At 34.8% G+C, this 20532-nt stretch overlaps 1 protein-coding gene across 1 annotated transcript in view; it reads left to right on the plus strand.

The window, feature by feature from the left end:
* Positions 1 to 20532, plus strand: part of ATRX (ATRX chromatin remodeler) — a 331194-nt gene that overhangs the window by 111540 nt on the left and 199122 nt on the right. The window contains 5 exon segments of the mRNA XM_033201745.1: positions 4085 to 4153; positions 4156 to 4193; positions 8354 to 8421; positions 8766 to 11836; positions 17067 to 17139. Of these exon segments, the coding sequence (XP_033057636.1) occupies positions 4085 to 4153; positions 4156 to 4193; positions 8354 to 8421; positions 8766 to 11836; positions 17067 to 17139 (3319 nt within the window).

The following is a 20532-nucleotide window of genomic DNA, read 5'->3' on the forward strand; positions in this document are numbered from 1 at the left end:
AAAATATCAGCTGGACATAGTGGCACATGCCTGTAGTCCTAGCAACTCTGGAGGCTGAGGTGGGAGGATCACTTGAGCCCAGATGATCGAGGCTGCAGTGAGCCGTGATTGCACCACTGAACTGCAGCCTGGATGACAGAGTCAGACCCTGTCTCAAAAAAATTAACACACACCCATACACACACACACACACACACCACACACACACACTCAATATTGGCTAACCATCTATAAAAAGTTTGTATTTATTTAGAAATGTATGATAGTGGACTATGTGTCCCATTTGTTTGTGTGATTCTTAATAGTGTGTATATATATTTTGGGGCAGCTTAACAGAGCCAGAATTCATAACTGTAAAAGGAATGAATCTCCAAATGATAGAACATGACACTAAATTTCTAAGTAGAAGTGTAGTGAAAGCATATCCATTTAATATTGATCAGATTATATAATTGTGAAATTATAGTGAAGCTCTTATATTGGTGAAATTTTTGTGTGGATTTTTATTTTAATGCTATGATTATCTTGATGGAACCAGTAAAATATATCTATACTTATAAAATATTATATATATTCATTGTCAGATTAAATAATTTGTAAGGTTGTTGGCAAAAATAAAGGAAATAGTGTTTAGTCTTTTGTCCACAAAGGGGTAGTCAACTCCTTTTGAGCATAAGGAATCTTTCTGAGACTCTAGTTCATAGTAGGGAAACTGCCATTGCAGCAACAGAGCTCATTAAAGCTAAGGTAGTAGTCTTAAAATTTAAGAGAATCCTCAATTAGAAAGTGATGGTAAAGATCAGTAGTAAGAGTTTCTTTCCTCTGATCATAGGTTCTCTAGAGAAGACAAATAACTAAGTGTTCTGAATTGTGTACACTTAGTGTACAGAGTGTCTAAGTGGTGTTTTTTTGGGAAGGGACCCTGGAGCAGTCAATGTCTGAAATGTGGATAAGCGCTGAAAGAATAAAAGAACCACTGTTGTTGATGAGGGTATTCCTAGTGCCACTTTGGTATGCTGCTGGCATTTGGTCTCAGCTGATAAGTTTCAGGAACATTTTATTGAATGTTCTGTGTAGGAATGTTTTGGTATCACGCTTAAGGGAGTACATACATTTATAGCTATCAGTAGCACTTAAATCTTTCACGTCTATTTTCATCTTAATGATTTGTTACATTTTTAAGCTGTCAGAAATCACACAGGAAATTTAACACTAGGTTTACTTTATATACACATATATAGATAAATTGGTGATCTGAAATACTGAATTGATGTAGATAATATTTAAACTTTTTAAGAAAACTAGTTCCAAAATTGAAGCCTAACTTAGGAAACTGTCAAGAATGTAAACTTTATATACAAAGTCTTATATTGATTTGGAATAATATTATAACACAAAGATATGGCTAAAGTTAACATTTCAGGAGCGGCTTTTTTTGTAAAAAATTTCAGTATCATACCCTATTTTGACATTCTCTTCCCAGTTTTAATTGTTAGAAAGTATATTTTACACCTAACTTTTTTACATGACACAATAATTTTGTTCTCTCTTTAAAACCATTAAAATGTACTGAGCTCAGAAATGAAAATGCCTTTTTCATTTATACCCTGTGTTACAATTTTAAATATATTTCATAACTAAAAATAAAAAATTTAAACATATGTACAGCAACAAGTACATAAAGTAACATTTCAACATTTTACCATATTTGCTTCAGATCTCACTTAAGTAAAATATTGGTTCAGTCCTACTCTCATCCATTTCCCCTTCTTCCCACCCCACAGGTAATGATTATCTTGAAGTTTTATGCATGTGCATGTGTGTGCATGTTTTTCTATGTTTTTTATATATGTATTCATAAAACATTTTTCATTTAAAAATATAACAAAATAATATGCTGTATATATCATTTGGGAAAGTTTTTCATTTAACATTGTTTTTGAATTGTATTCATGTCAGTAAATGTACATCTAGTTTGCTTATTTTTCACTGCTCTATAGAATTATGTGGTATCAATAAGTCACTATTCATTTCCCGCATAGGAAGTTATTCCCAATTTTTCATTTTCTAATTTTCTAATTAGTGCTGTGGTGAATATCCTTATATTTGATTCCTTGTGCACATGTGGGAGAAAATCTCCAAAGAATTACTTAGTTTTGTTTAATTCTTGAGTGATATATGCACCAAAGCACATAGAAGATGCTTAGTAAGTATTACTTAACATTGGATGAGCATTCAGATTCTACATTTTATTTATCTTGTTAGTTTATCTGAATGGAATAATTATTTGAAATGAAAAAGTATGCTGTGGTGTATTTGTTTCTGTTAAAACAAATACAGAATATATGAATACCCAAGATCAAACTGGTATTTGTAAATAATGTGATTATAATAAATTAGGCTTGTAATACTTGCTTTTAGGTAGGATGAGGTGGGAGGATTGCTTGAGCTCAGGCATTTGAGGCTACAGTGACTTGTGATTGTGCCATTGTACTCCAGTCTGGGTGATGGACTGAGACCCCATCTTTAAAATTAAAAAAAAATAAATAAAAATTTTAGCAACATAAATAGTGAACCTTCAAGTTTACTTTTATCTTCTAAAACAGTATGATGGTGTTCTTAAACTTTAAAACTTTTAGCTTCTGGCTAGGTGTAGTGACTCACACCTGTAATCCCAGCACTTGGGAGGCTGAGGCCAGAAGATTGCTTGAGCCCAGGAGTTGGAGACCAGCCTGGGCAACACAGTGAGACCCAGTCTGTACAAAGAATTAGCTGGGTGTGGTGGTGTGTGCCTGTAGTCCCAGCTACTCAGGAGGCTGAGGTAGGAGGATTGATTGAGCCTGGGAGGTAGAGGCTGCAGTGAGCTGAATTTGCACCATTGCATTCCAGCCTAGGTGACAGAGTGAGTTCTAGCTCTTAAATTTTTAGAAAAGTTTTTACAAATAAAAATATTCATGATAATATTTGGGTCCATGGTGCTTTGGACCTTAAACCTAATAGAAACCCAAAAGAGAAAATTAAAAGGATGAGAAATATATGTGATGTTTTGTTTTTTATTTAAGTATGGTGCCAATTTGTTTTTTAGTTGTCTCCTTTTTATTTGTGAATGTAAGCATTTTGAGTGGCTTCTTCTGAATTATAATCTACCATCTTATTTTGATCAAGGTCTTGGTTGCACATCAGGATCATCTTTGAAACTTTAAGAAAATGTCTGAGAGGTTTTAATTCAGTGGTTTAGGGGTGGGAATGGCTGATTTTAAAAAGGTTCTTCAGATGACTCTAATGTTTAGCTCAGGGTGTGAAACACTGCCTTACCAGAACTAGGGACAAGTAGGAGGCTGGAGAGGTTTCTGTAGGGTTTCTTCAGTCTGTTTTTCAGGGGACAGTACAGAATGGGACTCTGCCTTTTACCCCTAGTCGTTCTGATGTTTTGCTGCCAAAATAGATATACTTGCAATATCTTGTTTGTCTTTATTTGAAAATAGTGGACAGTGTTGGTATGGAGTGGATAGTGGAGTACAGATAGAAAAAAGGCAGGTTAATGACAATTATGGATAATGTTGAAGTAAATATTGGGAAGGAAATTGGTAATAACATAAAATTACCAAGTTTTTACATACCATATTGATAGGATCTGTGCAGACAATTCCACTTTGAGAATAAAAACCTTTATGGCATACTTAAGTATAGGATTGCAAAAGAATCTGTTCCATATATGTTACTTCCCCATTCTGTAAGGACTGATACTGAATTTATTTGCAAAGCAATAATAAAATAAAAAAGAGCTCTTGGCCCCTAGTTTTAGAAATTTTTGTGGGTTCTCTTAATGTTATTTCGAGTTGTAAAAAATGGCATTTGCATCTGTAAAAGGAAACAATTAGGATTTGTAACTTGGAATTTGCCAAGGTTGTCATGTGCTTAGTAAGTTGATAAAATATTAACCTTTTTTACTTGTATCCAAGATGCCATTTTTTCTAAGGATTATGAGGTATTTCATTTCTAATACAAAAGTTACAAAATGCTGACTAAAGTAATATCTTTTTCTTTGTGTAAAGTGTGAATAATAGTCACTCCTTTCTCCTAGAAGATGGGCTTCATGGAATTGTGAGCTGCACTGCTTGTGGACAACAGGTCAATCATTTTCAAAAAGATTCCATTATAGACACCCTTCATTGCAAGTTCTTATTTGTAAGGTACGTAATGATCTGTTGATATTTCATGCCATAAATATTTGAATGTTTACCATATACCAGGCCTTTGAGGGCACAGTCTTTTTTTTTTTTTTTTGAGACGGAGTCTGGCTCTGTCTCTCAGCCTGGAGTGCAGTGGCCAGATCTCAGCTCACTGCAAGCTCCGCCTCCCGGGTTTACACCATTCTCCTGCCTCAGCCTCCCGAGTAGCTGGGACTACAGGCGTCCGCCACCTTGCCTGGCTAGTTTTTTGTATTTTTAGTAGAGATGGGGTTTCACCGTGTTAGCCAGGATGGTCTCGATCTCCTGACCTCGTGATCCGCCCGTCTCGGCCTCCCAAAGTGCTGGGATTACAGGCTTGAGCCACCGCGCCCGGCCTAAGAGGGCACAGTCTTGAAGAAAGATGGAAATGGTATCTGCCCTTGGAAGACTTCTATTGTAGTGAGGAAGATAGACATACAAAGCCTAAGTGTCATGATAGGGGAGATACTGTGATTATGGGAGCACACAGGAAGCCTGTGTAAATATGATTTGGGTCGGATGGCTTTCTAGTGGAAAGGTGATATGTGAAATATGAATAAGAATTAGCCTGGTAAGTGAGATTGGTTCATCATGTTCTGGGAAGAGGCAACATGGTATTTAGATACTGGTAGTTGAGGGAGAGCTTGGTGTGTTTGAAAATCTCAAGAGTGGATGTGTGTAAATGTTTGTGTTTTATAATCTTTCCCCTTATATATCCTACTTCCCCAAATGTAAACTATGTGGAGCAGGGTTTTGACGTAACTTGGAGATAATAGAATTAAAAATGTTTTTTATGTGTTGATTATAGTTTTAACGGTCTATGCCACATTTTTGTTAGTAATACCTTGGAGTTAATTTTAAATATCTGTAAATGTGGGCCTGGCACGGTGGCTCATGGTTGTAATCCTAGCACTTTGAGAGGCCGAGGATGGTGAATCACCTGAGCTTAGGAGTTCGAGACCAGCCTGGCTAACGTGGTGAAACCCCATCTCTACTAAAAATACAAAAACTTAGCCGGGCATGGCGGCAGGTCCCTGTAGTCCCAGCTACTCGGGAGGCTGAGGCAGGAGAATCGCTTGAACCCGGGAGGTGGAGGTTGCTGTGAATCGAGATTGCGCCATTGCATTCCAGCCTGGGCAACAAGAGTGAAACTTCCTCTCAATAACTACCTACCTTCCTATAAATGTCATGGTTATGGTTTTCTTAACTCATATTCCTGCTAAGATAAATCCTATGTTAGTTTGTTTCCCAATAAAAAGCTGCCTTTGAAATGCAGTGGCAGGCCATGTTTTCCTTGGAATTCTAGCTCTAGATCTTTTCTGGCATGAATTTTTGATAGATTCAGACATGCTTAAATGAACTGTACTTTGTTCTTTAGCAATTCGTATCCCTCCTTTTCTTGAATTCAGTTCAGCAGGGGCCTATCTAGGGTATGTATTAGAGAGTTTCGTTTTAAATTTTGACAGTAGAATCTAATATTGCTGGATTTGTGACATGTATTTGCCTTTCTGTTTTCTTATCTATATGATTGTCTTTTTTCAAGAACCAGTCTGTTGAGCCTAGGCCATTTCACTCATCCGTAGTTTGTATCAGTGAGCACCTTTTCCCTTCTGCAGTCCACTGGAAGACTTTGAAGTCAGTCAAACTTGGATTGAATAACAGCTTTGCCTCTTACTAGTTGTATGACTTTAGATTTATTTACATATTAATGAAAGTTAGCCTTTTCTCTCATAATATGTCCTACCTTGCATGGTAGATATTTCAATATTTAAAGATAATATAGAGTAATTCTTTTGTTGTATACATAGTAGCTGTTTGTATATGGTGGCTATTAAAATGCTAAGTACCACATCTAATACATTTTTATGTAGAGCTTTAGTGGCTAGTTGTATGAGACCAGAAATTAGCTTTACTAAAATCTTTTATAAACTTTTTTTTTTTGGTTTGTTTTTGAGACGGAGTCTTGCCCTGTTACCCAGGCTGGAGTGTGGTGGCACAATCTTGGCTCACGGCAGCATCCACCTTCTGGGTCAAGCGATTCTCCTGCCTCAGCCTCCCGAGTAGCTGGGATTACAGGTGCCCGCTACCACATCTGGCTAATTTTTGTATTTTTAGTAGAGACAGAGTTTTACCCTGTTGGCCAGGCTGGTCTTGAACTCCTGACCTCAAGTGATCCACCCACCTCAGCCTCTCAAAGTGCTGGGATTACAGGCCTGAGCCCCGCACCCAGCCAAAAATCTTTTATAAACTTTTAAATAAGGAATAGTGGTACTTGAGTGTATGGAAATATATTTCAAGGCATTAATTCTTGAGACTTGAGATAGTTAGATGTCTGCACAATACAGACATTGGGTAGTGGGTAGTGGGTAGTGGGTAGCAGTGTTTTTTTTGTTTTTTGTTTTTTTTTGTTTTTGAGGCGGAGTTTTACTCTGTTGCCCAGGCTGGAGTGCAATGACGTGATCTTGGCTCACTGCAACCTCCGCCTCCGGGTTCAAGTGAGTCTCCTGCCTCAGCCTTTAGAATAGCTGAGATTGCAGGCGCTTGCCACCACGCCCGGCTAATTTTTGTATTTTTAGTAGAGACTGGGTTTCGCCATGTTGGCCAGACTGGTCTTGAACTCCTGACCTCAGGTGATCCACCCTCCTCGTCCTCCCAAAGTGCTGGTATTATAGGCATGGGCTACTGCACCCGGCTGGGGTAGTACAGTGTTTTTGCTTTGAGTCTCTGAAACATGCACATATACTCCTTTTTTTTTTTTTAATTGTTTTTATTTTTAAAATTTTTGTGGGTTCATGGTAGGTGTATATATTTATGGCGTACATGAGATGTTTTAATACAGGCATGCAATGTAAAATAAGTACATCGTGGAAAATGGGGTATCTGTCCCCTCAAGCATTTATCCTTTGAGTTACAAGCAATCTAGTTACATTCTTTAAGTTATTTAAAAATGTACAATTAAGTTGCTATTGACTGTAGTCACCCTATTGTGCTATTAAATAGTAGGTCTTATTCTTTGTATTTTTTTGTACCCATTAACCATCCCCACCTCCTCCCTATTCCCTCACTACCTTTCCCAGCTTCTTGTAACCATCCTTCATGACATTCTTCATTAGCTCATCCATGAGTTCAATTGTTTTGAGTTTTAGATCCCACTTATAAAGTGACAACATGCAATGTTTGTCGTTCTGTGCCTGGCTTATTTCACTTAATATAATGATCTCCAGTTCCATCCATGTTGATGCAAATGATGGGATCTCATTCTTTCTTATGACTGAATAGTACTCCATTGTGTATATGTATCGCATTTTATTTATTTATTTATTTATTTATTTATCTATCTATCTGTTGATGGGCACTTAGGTTGCTTCCAGATCTTTGCTGTTGTAAACAGTGGCCCAACAATCATCGGAGTGCTAGTATCTCTTTGATAAACTCATTTCCTTTCTTTTGTGTATATACCCAGCAGGTGGATTGCTGGATCATACGGTATCTCAATTTTTAGTTTTTTTGAGGAAACTCCAAACTGTTTTCTATAGTGATTGTATTCATTTACATTCCTACCAACAGTACACAAGGGTTCCCTTTTCTCCACATCCTTGCCAGCATTTGTTATTGCCTGTCTTTTGGATATAAGCCATTTAAACTGGGGTGAGATGATATCTTATTATAGTTTTGATTAACATTTCTCTGATAATCAGTGATGGTGAGCAGCTTTTCATATGTCTATTTGTCATTTGTATGTCTTCTTTGGAGAAATGTCCAGTCTAATCTTTTGCCCATTTTTTGATTGGATTATTTGATTTTTTTCCTATAGAGTTGTTGGAGCTCTTTATATATTGTGATTATTAATCCATTGTCAGATGGGCACTTTGCAAAATGTTCTCCCATTCTGTGGGTTGTCTTTTCGTTTTGTTGATTGTATCCTTGCTGTGCAGAAGCTTTTTAACTTGATGTGATCTCATTTGCCAATTTTCGCTTTGGTTGCCTGAACTTGTGTGATATTGCTCAATAAATCTTTGCCCATACCAGTGTCCTGGAGATTTTCCCCAGTGTTTTTAATTACTTAAAAAAGTAAAGTTTTTGTCCTTTATGAATGTTATCAATTTTGAATTAAATTTCCCCTTCCTCTTTTCTTTTAATAGAATTGCTTTAAGTATTACATGAGTGATGATATTAGCCGTGACTCAGATGGAATGGATGAACAATGTAGGTAGGTAATATAGATGAGTTAACATTCAGTGTTTCCTACTTTTGGGAGGAATTGTTACATAATCTTTATGAGGTTTGTCTTTCATAGTATCATCATTGATGTCTTTAATGAAAGGTTGTTATTTTCCATCAAACCCTAGGTTTATGTCTACTTTAAGTTTCTAGTAAATAATAAGCAGACGACATAAATTACTACTAAAATTACTGGCAGTAAAATTTAAATTGCATTATAACAAAGAGATTAAAATGAGTTTTGTTGGGAATAGTGTTTATTTTTATTTTTTTACCTATCTTTTCAGTTTCCTGAAAGAAGGGAATAATGTTTTAATCTTTAAAACATTTCAGATGGTGTGCGGAAGGTGGAAACTTGATTTGTTGTGACTTTTGCCATAATGCTTTCTGCAAGAAATGCATTCTACGCAACCTTGGTCGAAAGGAGTTGTCCACAATAATGGATGAAAACAACCAATGGTATTGCTACATTTGTCATCCGGAGCCTTTGTTGGACTTGGTCACTGCATGTAACAGCGTATTTGAGAATTTGGAACAGTTGTTGCAGCAAAATAAGAAGAAGATAAAAGTTGACAGTGAAAAGAGTAATAAAGTATATGAACATACATCCAGATTTTCTCCAAAGAAGGCTAGTTCAAATTGTAATGGAGAAGAAAAGAAATTAGATGATTCCTGTTCTGGCTCTGTAACCTACTCTTATTCCGCACTAATTGTGCCCAAAGAGATGATTAAGAAGGCAAAAAAACTGATCGAGACCACAGCCAACATGAACTCCAGTTATGTTAAATTTTTAAAGCAGGCAACAGATAATTCAGAAATCAGTTCTGCTACAAAATTACGTCAGCTTAAGGCTTTTAAGTCTGTGTTGGCTGATATTAAGAAGGCTCATCTTGCATTGGAAGAAGACTTAAATTCGGAGTTTCGAGCGTTGGATGCTGTAAATAAAGAGAAAAATACCAAAGAGCATAAAGTCATAGATGCTAAGTTTGAAACAAAAGCACGAAAAGGAGAAAAACCTTGTGTTTTGGAAAGGAAGGATATTTCAAAGTCAGAAGCTAAACTTTCAAGAAAACAGGTAGATAGTGAGCACATGGATCAGAATGTTCCAACAGAGGAACAAAGAGCAAATAAAAGTACTGGTGGTGAACATAAGAAATCTGATAGAAAAGAAGAACCTCAGTATGAACCTGCCAACACTTCGGAAGACTTAGACATGGATATTGTATCTGTTCCTTCCTCAGTTCCAGAAGACATTTTTGAGAATCTTGAGACTGCTATGGAAGTTCAGAGTTCAGTTGATCATCAAGGGGATGGCAGCAGTGGAACTGAACAAGAACTGGAGAGTGCATCTGTAAAATTAAATATTTCTTCAAAAGACAACAGAGGAGGTATTAAATCAAAAACTACAGCTAAAGTAACAAAAGAATTATATGTTAAACTCACCCCTGTTTCCCTTTCTAATTCCCCAATTAAAGGTGCTGATTGTCAGGAAGTTCCACAAGATAAAGATGGCTATAAAAGTTGTGGTCTGAACCCCAAGTTAGAGAAATGTGGACTTGGACAGGAAAACAGTGATAATGAGCATTTGGTTGAAAATGAAGTTTCATTACTTTTAGAGGAATCTGATCTTCGAAGATCCCCACGTGTAAAGACGACACCCTTGAGGCGACAGACAGAAACCAACCCTGTAACATCTAATTCAGATGAAGAATGTAATGAAACAGTTAAGGAGAAACAAAAACTACCCGTTCCAGTGAGAAAAAAGGATAAGCGAAATTCTTCTGACAGTGCTATAGATAATCCTAAACCTAATAAATTGGCAAAATCTAAGCAATCAGAGACTGTGGATCAAAATTCAGATTCTGATGAAATGCTAGCAATCCTCAAAGAGGTAAGCAGGATGAGTCACAGTTCTTCTTCAGATACTGATGTTAATGAAATTCATACAAACCATAAGACTTTGTATGATTTAAAGACTCAGGTTGGGAAAGATGATAAAGGAAAAAGGAAACGAAAAAGTTCTACATCTGGCTCAGATTTTGATACTAAAAAAGGCAAATCAGCTAAGAGTGCTATAATTTCTAAAAAGAAACGACAAACCCAGTCTGAGTCTTCTAATTATGACTCAGAATTAGAAAAAGAGATAAAGAGCATGAGTAAAATTGGTGCTGCCAGAACCACCAAAAAAAGAATTCCAAATACAAAAGATTTTGACTCTTCCGAAGATGAAAAACACAGCAAAAAAGGAATGGATAGTCAAGGGCACAAAGGTTTGAAGACCTCGCAAGAAGGATCATCTGATGATGCTGAAAGGAAACAAGACAGAGAGAATTTCTCTTCAGCAGAAGGCACAGTTGATAAAGACACGACCATCATGGAATTAAGAGATCGACTTCCTAAGAAGCAGCAAGCAAGTGCTTCCTCTGATGGTGTCGATAAGCTTTCTGGGAAAGAGGAGAGTTTTACTTCTTTGGAAGTCAGAAAAGTTGCTGAAACTAAAGAAAAGAGCAAGCATCTCAAAACCAAAACATGTAAAAAAGTACAGGATGGCTTATCTGATATTGCCGAGAAATTCCTAAAGAAAGACCAGAGTGATGAAACTTCTGAAGATGATAAAAAGCAGAGCAAAAAGGGAGCTGAAGAAAAAAAGGAAATTTCAGACTTTAAGAAAAAAGTAATTAAAATGGAACAACAGTATGAATCTTCATCTGATGGCACTGAGAAGTTACCTGAGCGAGAAGAAATTTGTCATTTTCCTAAGGGCATAAAACAAAATAAGAATGAAACAACTGATGGAGAAAAGAAAAGTAAAAAAATAAGAGATAAAACTTCTAAAAAGAAGGATGAATTATCTGATTGTGCTGAGAAATCAACAGGGAAAGGAGATAGTTGTGACTCTTCAGAGGATAAAAAGAGTAAGAATGGAGCATATGGTAGAGAGAAGAAAAGGTGCAAGTTGCTTGGAAAGAGTTCAAGGAAGAGACAAGATTGTTCATCATCTGATACTGAGAAATATTCCATGAAAGAAGATGGTTGTAACTCTTCTGATAAGAGATTGAAAAGAATAGAATTGAGGGAAAGAAGAAATTTAAGTTCAAAGAGAAATACTAAGGAAATACAAAGTGGCTCATCATCAACTGATGCTGAGGAAAGTTCTGAAGATAATAAAAAGAAGAAGCAAAGAACTTCATCTAAAAAGAAGGCAGTCATTGTCAAGGAGAAAAAGAGAAACTCCCTGAGAACAAGCACTAAAAGGAAGCAAGCCGACATTACATCCTCATCTTCTGATGTAGAAGATGATGATCAGAATTCTATAGGCGAGGGAAGCAGTGATGAACAAAAAATTAAGCCCGTGACTGAAAATTTAGTGCTGTCTTCACATACTGGATTTTGCCAATCTTCAGGTATGCAAAAATAAATAAAAAATTCATAATTTGTACTTTCCCCCTCTTGAATTACTACACTGTTTAATTTTCCCTGAAGCTAATCAAATTTAGGGTTACTACTTAGGAGAATACCACTTAAAATTGTTTAGGAGTTTATTAAAAAAACATTTCCCCATTTATTTTTATACTGCCATTGGAAGATATTTTGAACATTGCTAGTATTCAGTATCAGGGATCCCAAATTTGTTGAGTAAATGACAAAATTTCTTTATCAATATTTAGTGCTTTTCTCTAGAGTAATGAGCAGTAGTTTATGAAGGAAAAGCGATTGGTACCAGTGGTTCAGTAGCTATTTATTTATATAATGGAAGTGAGTCCTTGGTACTGTTATGACATGGTATGTCAAAATTTTAACTGCCATGCATATGGCTTTTTAGGTTTGAACAGATAACTTTGTGTCTCATGAAATCCCCTTTAATTATTTTTAATTTACCTAATTAAAACCTTTGTTGATGCTTATTAACTAGTTTCTAATGACATGAACAGATGTTTTTATTTTAAAAACACTGTCAAAATAAAGGAAGGAAGAAAATCCAAACATTAGCTGGATTAGCCTACCCTGATGAGGTAGAGTACTAGGAACATTAAAGTTTGGGTCAGCTGGTAAATGAAAATATTCTTAGGAATTAATTAAAATTAATCTTTAAAAATTTATGAAAAATAATTTTAAAAAGAAGTTTTTATTATTAAAGTTATTTTAAAAATCAGTTGTATAATAAATGTGTATTGGTTGTTTGTCTTTTTTTTTTAGTCAGTAAGACCTGTCAGTTAACTATGGATACTCAGAATTTATTTAAAAATTTTTATGAAGTGGGTTTTACATAAAATTGTATTTCCAACATAGGTAGAATTAAAACATTTTTCCTTTCAGTTCTTATGTTACAGTTTTCAATTTATCCCAATTGGATTGTAATGGAATTAATTTGAATCTTGGCTATTTTTTAAATTTAAATTTTTAATTTTGTAGAGATGAAGTCTTGCTATGTTACCCAGGCTGGTCTTGAACTCCTGGCATCAAGCAGTCCTTCCACCTTGGCCTTCCAAAGTGTGGAATTACAGGCATGAGCTACTGTGCCCAGCAAAATCTTGTTTTTTTTAATAAAGCTTTTCATTTCTTTTATGGAGTACTTATGACCTGACTTGAAAACCACATGTGATATGTATGGTGTGTGCTTCAGTTGAATGCTCTGCTATATCAGATGACTAGATGGAACTCTGTGTGGCTGTTGTAACTTCAAGTTCACAGTTTCTTCCCTGAAATTCTTGGGGTCTATTGTGTTTCAGAATTTACAACTTTTTGTTTTTTAGAAAAATAATAGAGAGCAGTTACTATATATTTTATAAAAGCCCCAGTGGGGCCTGATGCAACACCAGATAATCAAACACAGTATTTCTGCAGCAAAACATTTGAAGATTCTTATGTAAAGGAATAAGCAGTTTAGAACAGGTTTTGCTGCCAGATTGTCTTTGGTACCCTCTTACAGAAACTTTCCGTTTTGAGAGTGTTTTAGATTTCAAAATTATGTATAAGGGATTATGGACTTATATTAAAAATATAGAATCTAATAGTTACTCTGATATCAAATCAATGTTTTAGTTGTTAGGTTAGCTGTGAAAATCCTTATTAAGGATTAGAGTTTAAGAATAATAAATGGTGTTTAAAAATTTAGTTAAAAATCCATTAAAAATTATATGTCATTGAACTAATTTTATTTCTGGTTTTATTTATTTGGATCTTCTCTCTTTTTTTCTTAGTATGGCTAATTTTAAACTTTGGAAAATTGGTTTCTGTGATTAAACAGTTTCACTGGTGAAATCAATATGTTTGATTTCAAGTATTTTACTACTTTTCTATCTCAAGATCTCACTTGATTTATTGATATCTATGAAAGTATTACACACCTCTCATGTTGAGAATTATTAATTTTTAGTGTAATAATTAATATGCATTCATTAGGCCTTAAGAAGGGATGGTGATATATGGCAAATACTCAATTGATGCATCTCCTGATAATTACTTATCTCAGCACTGATCTAGATCACTGTGTTCCCTTTTGATTTATTTAACTTTGATCTGAAGGAGAAATAGGCTGATGGGGAGGTAAACTTTTCCTCAGGTGTGTATCAAGAGAAACTTTGAGAATCTGTTACTTCAGCAAATGCCAATCCTTCAACTCCTTGGTGAAATATGCCTTGTTGAGATTTTCTTTACCCTGGATATTTTTGGGGGCTAAGCTGATTATTTGGGATGAAATAAGAAAGAAGATAAATTTGTTAGGGAATTTAACCTGTCAAAAATGGGGCCTTGTCAATAGAAACAAGTAGAATAGAGTATGAGTGCTTTGAAAATAAGCACTGTGTAAAAAGTTCTGTTTTTAAAGATAAGTTTGTGTGTGAGCCAATGTTATGATATTCCTTCAGAATTTACTTACATGCTTATATAAGCATGCTGAATTTATGTACTCCTCTGTCTAACTTAATTTTAGGTCACAGTTATAGAAGCTTAAAACAAAAACCCTGCCCCCTATTGAGTTAGAGGATTCCAGTTTATTTGCAGTATTTGGATATCATATTACAGCTACAGTATTTTCCTAGAAATTGGGGCTTGGTAATGGCATGAATAACCAAGATGAAGAACATGGTCCTAGGGGATTGCAGTTTAATGCAAGACAGATATAGAGAAATCATTAAAAAAGGTAATAGAAGAAAGATATAAAACTAGATTGGGGCCTGTAATCCCAGCACTTTGGGAGGCCAAGGTGGGCGGATCATCTGAGGTTAGTAGTTCAAAACCAGTCTGGCCAACATGGTGAAACCCCATCTCTACCAAAAATACAAAAAAATTAGCCGCCTGTGGTGGCACACACCTGTAATCCTAGCTACTTGGGAGGCTGAAGCAGGAGAATCGCTTGAACCCGGGAGATGGAGATTGCAGTGAGCCGATCACGCCACTGCACTTCAGCCTGGGCAACAGAGCGAGACTCTGTCTCAAAACAAAAACAACAACAATCTATAATGGGGCTACACAATAAATAGCAAGTGAGATATTTAAATATTTGGGGAAATACGTAGAAGAATAGTTGGCATTTGAACCTCAAAGGATAGGTCAAATTTTGAAAGGTGTAGTAAAGAGGGAGTGACAGTGCTAATTATATTTCATTTGAAGATTGGTCTGTTTGAATGAGATATTTATTGTGAGTTTGCTGGGATATTATGAAATCTCTTCTCTCTCTCTCTCTTTTTTTTTTTGAGTTGAAGTCTCACTCTGTCACCCAGGCTGGAGTTCAGTGGCACAATCTCGACTCACTACAACCCCTGCTCACTGCAACCTCCGCCTTCTGGTTCAAGTGATTCTCATGCCTCAGGCTCCCGAGTAGCTGAGATTACAGGCACATGCCACCACACTGGCTAAGTTTTGTATTTTTAGTAGAGACGAGGTTTCTCCATATTGGCCAGTTTGGCCTCGAACTTCTGACCTCAAGTGATCCGCCCGCCTCAGCCTCCCAAAGTGCTGGCATTACAGGCTTGAGCCACCATGCCTGGCCTTATTTAGTGTATTTCTATCCTGAGCCTGTAGGTGTCTGTTTTCTTTATAGATTTTTTTCCTCCATTTCTCTTCAACATTTTATTGTGAAAAACATTGAAGTATACATCAAAGCATCTACCATTAATATTATACTGTATTTTCTTGATAGCATATCTATATATCCTTCTGTCTATCCATCGGTGTATTTTTTTTTTGCCTTTTTAGCTTTTCATTTTGCATAATTATAAATCCACAAGAATTTGTAAAAAAATAAGAAATACAGGGAGGTCTCAGATACCCTTCACTTAGTTTCCTTCAAGGGTAACATCTTGTAACTGTAGTACAGTGTCAAAACCAGAAAACTGAAGATTTATTCAGATTTCACCAGTTTCACATGCACTCATTTGTGTATGTGCAAGTATAGTTCAATGTAGTTGTACCCCATGTGTATCTTTGTATAATCACCACCACAACCGAGATCAAACCAGTTCCATTATCACAAGGCTCCCTAATGATACTGATGTCCTTACCTCCATTCCTGACATCTGGCAACTAGTAATCTGTTCTTCATCACTGTAATTTTGCTATTTTGAAATGGAATCATGAAGTACATAACCTTTTGAGATTGGCTTTTTTCACTTAGTATAATACCCTTAAGATCTTTGATGCATTTCAAATTAAATGGTACACATCAGCATACTTCTCCTGAAAAACTTAAGCATGCATAATATTAACCTACAGTTTGATATTTCAGTTTGTTTTTCTTTTTAAGTAAAATTTATGTAGAATGAAATGCCCAAATCTTAACCTCTTTAGATTTTTTTTTTTTTTTTTTTTTTTTGAGATAGAGTCTTGCTCTGTTGCCTAGGCTGGAGTGCAGTGGTGCAATCTCGGCTTACTGCAATCTCTGCCTCCCGGGTTCAGGTGATTCTTCTGCCTCTTTCTCCCTGGTAGCTGGGATTGCAGGTGTACACCACCATGCCTGGTTAATTTTTGTGTTTTTAGTAGAGACGGGATTTCGCCATGTTGGCCAGGCTGGTCTGGAACTCCTGACCTCAGGTGATCTACCCGCCTCGGCTTCCCAAAGTGCTGGGATTACAGGCATGAGCCACCTCGCCCAGCCCTCTTTAGATTTTTAATCAGAAGATAGAAATGTAGCTTTTTATAAGAAAATAAGTTTTACTGTATTGAACTGTATCACTGGGTAACTCAGGTCACGAATACCATACACATTCAACTGCATTTTAAAATTACTTGCTACTACCAAAACATTAATACCGGTTTTGCTGTTCATCGAAGTTACAGCACCTGTTAATGTCAAAATTAAATGGATCAGTACAAAGGTTATTGCGGCAAGAAACTTGTGCTATATGATGACTGTTGATATAGAATTGTTACTGAGAAGGGTGGACTTTAAAAGCATTGTGCCCTGGGAAGAAACTCTGAAATAGATAAGGGCCAGCTATTTATCATTTTACTGCTGGCACCTCACAAATACTCGGTTATGTTTTCTGTAAGAATGCTTTTTACTCATATTTTGGAGTCCAGAGTTTAGACTCCACTTAGTTTGCTTTAAAGTTTTTGGCTTTCAGTTTTATTTTACATGGTTTTAATTATATAGCTTATTTAAAGCTAATTTTAAGTACACTTTTTTCCCTCAAGGAGATGAAGCCTTATCTAAATCAGTGCCTGTCACAGTGGATGATGATGATGACGACAATGATCCTGAGAATAGGTATGATTCCATCTGTAAGGACTTTAAAAAGATTATAACACACCCTAGGCATGGGCACAAACAGCAGCAACGGAACAGCAAGCAGGTTGTAAAAACCAGGAGTGCCTGCCTTAGAAAGACTCGCTCACAGTCTTCCTGCAAGTTTGAAAGAAAGGCCAGAAAATGGGCTAAAACTCAGAAACCTTAAGAGAAAGTAATATTATTTACACACCTAGCATAGGGTGTGTTATAAATACAGAACTGTCAATTTTATGTTTCTGTGTAAACTGCGATAATTTTTTTGGAATAATTTATTTTGACAGATTATTGATGAAAGTAAATCATATCTCAATAAATTGGTAACAACAGACATCTCCTCTATATTTGACTATTGTTAATTGCCATCCAATATGGTGGTCCTATTTATTAAGGCCTGTTGAGAGTAAACAAAAGGAGAGATTACTGAGATATTTAAGATTAAGAAATTGCTTTCAAAATAAGTGTAAATTTACAAGGTATCTAGACTGAGTTAGAGTTTAACCAGTTTTCAAATAAAATAGAAACACACGGTATGAGAGCATTTACTTTAGTAAGACTTAATAGGTTTAAATGTCAACAGTGTAGCCTATACAGATATACTTAAGTAAGGAGTGACTGGGTAAAGAAAAAAAAGACACTATCAGTATAGTGAAGAATAAGGAAAACAACGGTATTAAAGAATATAGCTATAAGGTTTCAACATAACTTTTAAACACTTCCTGGACAATAGCATACCCCATGCTCATAATCTTCAACAAGAAGATAGTGTGGTATAGTGCATGGAATTTTGGAATAATGGGCATAAGGGTATCTGATTTCTAACATTTTTAACAACTGTCTGTGTCATCATGGGCAAGTGACTTTACTTTTTGTCAAAAATTTACTATATTTAAGAAGAAAAAGTTGGGCGAAATTTTCTCTAATTCTTGTACCAAAAAATCCATAATAGATTTGAGATGATTTCATTAAAGAGCACTACATTAACCATTCATTTATTCCTAATAGTAAGTTCTAACATTAAGAAAGCATAAAAATACACATGTAATTTTCTGTCATAATTTTGTAAGAAATTAATTGAGTTAGTAAATGCCCTGGGTTCAGCTGTTAGTCTCACTCTTTTATTTCTTGCTGATGCTGTTCAGTTTCTCTGTTGCAAAGGTCAGCATTCTGCTAATTAACAGAATAATGTTTTTATTAAGGTGAATGAACTGTTTTATTTTACACTTTTGAATAGAGCTTAATTGTGGACACAAAGATTCAGATTCTGCTTGCCTACTTTTTTAAATTTAAAAATGTATATCCATTTATTTTGTGGGATAGGTGGTAGGTTCCAGAATGGAGTAATAAGGGCACACAATTTATTCATTAGGGGTTTTGTATTATACCATCACAGCCAGATACTGAAAGCATTTAAAATTTTATTCTTTTTTAAGATACCTTACTTTTTCTTCATTTATATTTGCTACTATTTGATTTTCTATACATCATGAGGATTCAGATGTTATTCAAAGGCTAATAATGTTTTAAACAGTCTGCATCTTAATTTAACTGTGAATGATTACTTTAATTTCATATTCAACCACCAAATAAGAGCGTTGTTAAGGTATAATTTTTTGTGTGTGTGTTAGAGCTTGTCAAAATATAATATCATTTTCAACTATTAAGTTACCTGATCGTATCTTTCTGTAACTGGAAAGTATTTTATTGGAAAGTATCTTTAATTCCATCTTGAATTTGTGATTAAAAAATACAACCTGTTGAGTACTTTTGAGAAGAACTGAATTTTATCTTGAGCCTGTGTCTCTATACTCAGTTTAATGTGTTTTCATAAAATATACAATTCATTTTGTTTAATATTCACTATACCAAAGAGAGATCTAATACCCATGGGTTATGTAGTCATGATGGGGATACAAATACTTTCTTGCACTATTTTAGTATAGATTATATTTTGAGCATATTGAATATGCACTAAGCAACTTAAAAAATTCATTTGCAGATCACGATTAAGTCTTAGAATTATTTTTCTAACTTCTTAATTTTTTAGTAGGTTGTATTTTGGTAGACAGCATATTGTAATTGTATGTAAATTTGTACACAATTGTGTATAAATTGTGTATAAATCTTATATGTTTTGCCTTTTTAGCAGTATTGTAATACATTTTCAGTGTTGGTGTTTATGAAGAGATAAATAGTGTATTATTGCAAATGGTTAACTATTTGGATGCAATAAATTTTTGTAAACCTTTTTTCTTGTTCAAGCATTTAATTTTAATAATGTTACTTTTTTATATCATGAGAGTTGACGTAATTTGTTATTACAATATATAGGCTAGTTTGTAGCCAAAGAAGTTTTGAAATTTTGAAATTTAGGACGTAAATGCTTTTAATTCCCCTAACATACGTACTTAAATATATTTGTGTGAAAGTTTTGCAACAGATTTAACTACTATTTACTTTTTCAGTTTTAAAGCTATGATAGCTTTTGAGGTCATTTAAAAATCTTAGTCATATCCTGAATATTTTAGTAAATGTGAACAAATTTCTGTTTTAGCATACTATTATGTAGCATCACTCATATTTGAAAGTAGATGTATACTATTATGAGACAGAGTGGTCTAACCTGTAAATTAATTTCTATTTAATTGCATTTACTTAATGAACAAGGACAAAATATTATAGGTTGATCAACACTTGTATGTTTCTGGTTTAGCTTTTTATTTAAAAAGTAGACTAATCATATATTTTGAATTTTATATAACTGAAATTTTATTTCAAATTTTTAGAGCTTAGGCTTTATGTAGTTTTTCAATGGCAGAATAATAATACCAAATAGGTTGTCAGGTTTCAAATTTATACATGTAATTTTAAAGTAATATATTTGAATGTACCATTAGGATAGGGTTTCATTGGCCTTTCAAATACTTGTTAATTGGATTTTAAATTGGTTCTTTCTTTGAAAAGACATCCATTCATATAATTTATTTCAATTCAATAATTAGGGTGGCATTGAAAATACATCATAATTCCTTTATATGTTCAATATAAATGGGGATATTTTGACCAAACATTTTCTAAAAATATCATATATTTTAATTTAATATCTGTACTGGGAATGAGCCTCAAGTAATAAGATAGTAGTGTGTTCAAGTGTTAACAGTATTAGTTTTGAGGTCATTAAACTAGGCTTGTCTTTAGAGACTGCATACCGAACAATCGCTGAAGAGGCCATTTATCCCCCAAAAAATTATCTTTTGAAATTTCTTTATTCGTTTATTTTGCAGGATGTGAAAAATATTACAGTTGAACTTTTGAGAGCAAGAGACCAAATTGCTAGATTTTTCTAAATTAGCATTCTTTCTCCCTGACAACTTT

The sequence above is a fragment of the Trachypithecus francoisi genome, unplaced genomic scaffold (genome assembly GCF_009764315.1).
Source record: "Trachypithecus francoisi isolate TF-2019V2 unplaced genomic scaffold, Tfra_2.0 Lachesis_group6, whole genome shotgun sequence".
NCBI lineage: Eukaryota > Metazoa > Chordata > Mammalia > Primates > Cercopithecidae > Trachypithecus > Trachypithecus francoisi.